This window comes from Cariama cristata, unplaced genomic scaffold, assembly GCF_000690535.1.
Source record: "Cariama cristata isolate BGI_N322 unplaced genomic scaffold, ASM69053v1 scaffold10028, whole genome shotgun sequence".
Classification (NCBI taxonomy): domain Eukaryota; kingdom Metazoa; phylum Chordata; class Aves; order Cariamiformes; family Cariamidae; genus Cariama; species Cariama cristata.
This window is the reverse complement of record NW_009631711.1, coordinates 55,715-61,835: the sequence shown is the minus strand read 5'-3', so window position 1 is coordinate 61,835 and position 6,121 is coordinate 55,715. Positions and strand designations below refer to the sequence as shown.

Sequence of the window (6,121 nt, the reverse complement as noted above, 5' to 3'; positions counted from 1 at the left end):
GCTCCATCTCCAGAGAAGCACGGTGCCTGTCCTGGGGCACCGCGTGGACTGAGCAACGCGCCCATGTGCTACCTATTGCAGGAGTCTGAATCCCAGCCTATTTCAAGAGCAGGCGTCTGGAGAGCACTGTGTGTAACCCTTTCTTGCCATTTGCAAAACCATCTCTCTCATGTAAACTTCTGACACATTTACTCTTTTTTGTTGGTAGCACCAAGCTGCATTAAAAAAAAAGTGCAAGAGAGAAGAATGGGAAAAAAAAAAAACCAAACCAGTGATTTATATGACATACTTGTAGAACAAGCTAATGTACGTTTGTAGATAATGAGATTTATGAAAGATAATATAGGACATAAATCTCCAGCCTACCATTTCCACACTCCAAAATATGACATAAACCATTTAATATTGTAATGAGAAATATTGTAGTGCATACGGCTGTTTAGGTTGGCAGATGGGACCAGGTGATTCAGACCACATCAAAGAATTCCCTCTTTTTTTAAGCTCTGAACTTAATTTGTTATTTTCTGACAATAAAACCTGAATTGTAATTGTTTGGGTTTTTTTTTTTTTTTTCACATGCTGGCATAATAAATTGTAAATCATGTCAGCATCTCAGCCTGTTTTAAACTAGTAATTCGCTCATACTAGTGTTTTGTAAGGTCAACTCTGTTTTATTTGAGTAAAGCAAGGTATTTTCTGTTGTGTATCTTGAGTCTTAAAAACTCCCAGAAGGTAGTATTATATCGTTCAGATCTGTAAGGTGTATATGTGATTTTTATACTGAGAAAGTTAAGAATTTGGGGGCAGTTTTGGTGTTATTTTTTGGGACAAAAGTCTCGTTCGTTTGGAGCTAAAAATAAGGAAGTGAGGATGGTGAAATTAACTCTGTGTAGATAGATACAAATGTAATCCCATCTAAGCAGATTTTTGCTTTACGATCAAGAACAGTTAGGAGGGGCGGGTAAGAGGAATTCTGCTGTGGCTCTGTCGTTATCAGCCGATAGATACCGGCAGAATCGATCATTCCATTTGGTAATTTGCAGATTGGCATATCTTTGCAAAGCGGTTTAAATTTCAAAAAGAAGTTTTTAACCATATGACTGAGATCTTTTCAGGTTCTGGACTCTGCCCTTGGCTTCAGGTTCTTTGTGCTGCCTGTGAAGGCACGAAGTTAAGAGTTGTGTCAGTGTGTCAAGTGTTGAAGGTGTTGCCCTTCTGAAAAAGCATGAGTCCCCTGGCTAGGAGGTTCTGTCTGGCTGTGGGCACCAACATGAGTTGGGAGAGTCGCAACACTACTCAGTTTTCACCTCAGTCAAATACCTTGCTCCTTGTAACTAGTTCATAGGATGAAGATTACTGTATGAGAGCCGGTGGCAAAGGTTTGCTTTCCCAAACAAAAGCCATATGAGAAAAAGTTGCGTTCCAAACAGCAGTGATCTAAAAGCGTTAGGAAGAAGTGACTTCTCATGTACAGAAGAAATTGAAGTTTAAAGGAAAGCCAAGAGTGATTGGCATGAGAAGTGTGCAGTAAAGGCATGTACATAGCTTTAACTTCACTGGTGACACCAGAAGACATCATCCATTTATTTCATTGGGAAAAGGTGGGAGATGAACAACCCTGTCAGAGAGGCAAGGATACTCAACAAGCAGGGTTGTCTCTCCTGCCTGTTTGTCAGCTGGGAGGATGAGGAAGGCTGTCCCCACAGAAACACGTGCTTGGGGTCTTTCAGAGATGCCCCGTCCTCAGTCCCCATTACTACAGGAACCGCGGTTGTCAGATGCTGTGGGTGGGACTGCTTTAGGGGGGATCAGAGAGGAATTTTTCCCCTTGGGCCAGAAGCCCCTAAGACCTGGTTGGGTTTTGTTTCTTTCTTTCTTTCCTTCCAGAATTAGGGAGACGTCAACGTCTTGGCTAGAGTTAAACTTTAAAACATTTTAAAAATTATGAGTTCATGGCAATACAGAGCTCTCCACTATAGATAGAAGGTGAAAGAGGATTTTGCCAAACAGTAAGGTGTTACTTGCGTAGCATTACAGTGGCATATTCAACCAATATGTACGTTCAGTATGCATTCTCATAGCACAATACTGATCATATCTTTTAGAACTATTAGGTAAATTCAACTTGTCATAGGTCAGAATTTAGTGGTGACTGATTGTAAATGTTAAATAATCAGAGTGTGTGTGTGTATGAATAAATAAAATATATAAAATGCATGTGTAAGTATTAGTTTTCTGTAGCCATAAGGGTTTGGGAGGCAGGTAAATTGTTCTGGGGCTGTTTTGTGTTGATTAACAATGGTTTAAAATTCAGGTTTTCTTCACGAGCAGGAAAAATCTTTAAATTATATCTAGTACATCTAAGTTTTTAACTGATGTGCATACTCCTCCTCGTAAAACTAATTACTGTTGCTGACACCAGGAATCCAGCAAGGTTTTGTTTATGTCTGTTAACTGGATTTCTTGTTAAATTATCGCTGAAGTACTACACAGGTGCTTTGCTGTAGGTATATCATTGTAAGGACTCGTTCTAAATGTATTCTTTTAATTAACTCTAAGCGTCTTCTCTTTTACCCTCTCTCTGCCTCACTCTCTCTCTTTTTAGTAGCAGTGTTCATTCCACTTCTGTTTCATTAAATGCCCTTGCCTTACGTTTGTCTTGACTGGCTTCTATTTACAGAAATTGTAAACCAGTTGAATGCTCTGAGCAGCTTAGATGAAGATCAAGATGACTGCATAAAGCGAGCAAATATGCCTTCAGCTAAATCAGCCAGTTCCTCTGAAGGTCTATGAGCTTTCCTCCTTTCTTTCTGTTTCTCATTGTCTGTATTTACCGTGACCCGTTACCTTTTGACTCTTGCTTGTATTCAGCTGTCGGTTTTATCTCTGTGCTTCCACCCAGCATGACTTTCAGTAATTTGTAGTGCATCCAACAGGTAACAACATGATAGAGAAAGAGCCTATCTCCTCTGCAGCTCTGTTGTCATCTGATAATGAACAAGAAAGAAAGAAAAGAAAATTACAAAAAAACCCACCCCAAAACACAAAAACAAACAAAAAAAACCCCCAAACCAAAACCCAGACCCCAAGCCTAAAACACTAGGTGTGCAGTCAGTAATACTTGACCTCTCTTAACACGACAAAATGTCCCCTCTCTGATTTTACATGCAAGTTACACCCAAAAATTAAAATTTCTTGCCGATAGTTAATGAGTCTGTGAACAACGAAAAAGAAGTAGCTGTATTTAGCTTGGTAGATGTTCTGCAACATTAAATAAATGAAGATAATAGAAGGCGTTCTTAGTAGTCATTTCTGTTACATAATGTTCTGATCAGCAAAGAGAAGTTTCATTCATTTCACTTTTTTTTTCTCCTTTGTTGGTGTACTTACTGAAGTGCATTAGCTTAGTTGTGCAGTTTGTGCCGTACCCTGGTGCAGTGTTTGAGGGACTGTTGATACAGGGCTTTTTTGAGCTTGAAATATGTTAGATGAACAGTTTGTATCTATATTAAAACAATATTCCAACTTGTTTGTAGAACTTATCAATAAGCTTAATTTTCTGGATGAAGAGGAACAAGATGTGGCCAACGCTAGTACGAACCCTTTTGGTGATCCTGACACAGCAGAATTAAATCCGTTTGGAGACCCTGATGTAGAAGGTAATAGACTTGTTTTACATAATTCATCGTTAATTGCAAATGCTTAATGAAACATGATTTTTATTTTCGTAGGGCTACAAATGAAAAACGTTATTTTGATTAAATACAATTATTGCATTCAGTACTGAGGTAGCAATAGCGGTGATCCAATTGCCACTGGAAAATGGATTTATTCTTTAAGTCACATCCTTACGTGTATTTGCCACTGTGGGCTACCAGCTAAGAGTTGAACCAGAGACTTTTAGACCTATCAGGTGTGTCACTGGTACTCACCTCCTGTGGTATAAATGAGCAGCACGTACTGTCAAGGACCTCTGTTCCATGTGGATGCTAGTTTATATCAGAACTTCCTTCACTGCAATCTTCACTGCATCACAGCTGTTCTTGGTTAGCACTAATCTTCATTATTATAATTTAATTGTATCTCTTTCATTCTCATTTTTTTGCTTTTATGGCTTCCTCAGTTAAGCCTTCTGGCATCACGCCTTGCACGACCTGGTAGGTGTTAATCCCCTTTCCAGACCGACATGCCTATTCCTGTTCTGTTAGAGTGAGAAATACAACCCTTGTGAGTTTTTGATCTGGTAAGACTTTGGCCATAAGACCAGAAAGGAGCACCAAACCAGCAGGCACCTCTGCTCTCCTCAACTCCATGTCCAGATATGCAGGCCTCCATCTGCTGCCATCAAAAAAAAAAAAAAAAAAAAGGTTGTACAACTTACTTGGTTTGCAGCTGCTCAAAATGCCAATCCGTAGTTAATTCCCAAGTTGAAGCTGTACTCAGCCTTTCCTGTTCAAAGCTCCAAGACTTTTCTTCCCACAGAAAATACCAAGGAGCCTTTGCCACCTTTGACGGAACCCCAGGAGCCACTCTGTAATGGCAATGGAGAAGAGCCACGCTGAGCAGGAGCAGCCCAGGGTACAGCCGTGGGATTTCTAATGCCAGGTCTGATGAGGATGCATTTCTGAGCTGCAGTTGGCACCTGTGGTTACTCTCTTTCTCTGGACAAGCTGAATGTTTCCTCACAACATGGCTTTTCTGCCTTCGGAGTCCAGAGGCGATGTGGGTGGTGATCAAAGTCCTGTCATACTTTGGCTGTGGTGTAGTCTCACAGCTTGTGTTCCTCAAACACGGACATTGCACTATCTTCTCTCTTTGGCCATTGAAGCCATAAAGCCACTCTCCTGGGCCCCTGCTCCCTCCTATACAGTTGTCAGGTGTTTCCAGAGCTGCAGAAGTGAGTTGTTCCAGCTTTGTAGATACCAATATATATGGAAGATGTTCTGGTGTCTGGATCTTTGGCTTTGTTTCCTGTCTGTTCCTCCTCTGTGAATTCCCTTAGGATCACAGAAAGAGGCAGAATAACCGCGGATACAAAACACCTATTCTCATCCATCTAGTTATCCATACACAACTTGCTCTAAGAGGCTCAGCCTATATTCCTTTGTTCCTTCTCTGCCCTAGAAAGAAGAGCTCCCTTCTCCCTGGAGAAAGCTGTACAAGTCCCATCCTACCTAAACTGCTGTCTTCCAAACCCAGCTTTTCTTTCCTTTCCAGAGAGAACCTGCTCGGCCAGAAAGCTGCAGGCATTCTGACCACAAAGCACAGGGGCTAAGGGTTGGTTCCTTCTCATCTCAGGGACAGGGAGATATAAACTGGTGGTGTTTCCTAGCGCCGGAGTAGCTTGACACCTCGTGTCACGTTCACCATGAGCAGCCTGCGTCCAAGACGCCAGCCTGCTTATGTTCCCAAAGTACTCCCAGTATCTGTGAGGCAATGTTTTTTCAGTCCCTTTGATGGCATCTAGCCTTTACTGCTATCTTCTGTCGGTCATGGACACTCCTCCATTCCTCTGGGTCTGTCCTGTGTACGTGGACAGTCTCAGGGCTCAGACTGTTGGGTCCCCAAAGAAGTCCCGTCTGCACAGCTTTGGGCAGCAACGCTGAGTTGTTGGGGATGTGGGTGTGTGTACCAAATATTCCTCCCACACATTGTCGCCACCATGCAGCAGGCAACGTACAACAACATGACAGTGATTTTGATAAACAGGGTGTCACTAGATTCTTCCTACTGTGTCATAAGGTGTTTTTTTATTTGGGAGGGATGGAGCTTCTGTCAGGTTCATGTGACAGCAGTATGTCTTCCTGGAGCACTGAAGCAAGTGGAAGATCTGAGGTGTTTCAGGCTATCAGACCAAGAGTGAGATATCTGGTGTGGCGTTTTTAAAGCTTTGACTTCATGATTGGTGGCTCCCCAGGGATTCTTCTGGTCACCTCAGACACCTCTGAGAAGTGCTGGCTCTTCTACTCCAGAGCTGTCTTCTCCCTATAACAGGCGGTGGTTGTGGTCATCTTCCCTTGCTTGGCCTTCTTGACTTGTGCCTCCAGTCGTCTTCCGCCACAGAAAGTCGAGGGGGGGGAAAACGGTGCCGAGACAAATTAGATAAGACAGTTCTGATCTT

The 6,121-nt window shown here is 42.2% G+C and overlaps 1 protein-coding gene across 1 annotated transcript in view; it reads left to right on the top strand.

The window, feature by feature from the left end:
* Nucleotides 1–6,121, top strand: part of LOC104166223 (EH domain-binding protein 1-like) — an 82,060-nt gene that overhangs the window by 22,227 nt on the left and 53,712 nt on the right. Inside the window, exons 4-5 of the mRNA XM_009706082.1 lie at nt 2,681–2,785; nt 3,537–3,659. Of these exons, the coding sequence (XP_009704384.1) occupies nt 2,681–2,785; nt 3,537–3,659 (228 nt within the window). The remainder of the gene's footprint in view (nt 1–2,680; nt 2,786–3,536; nt 3,660–6,121) is intronic.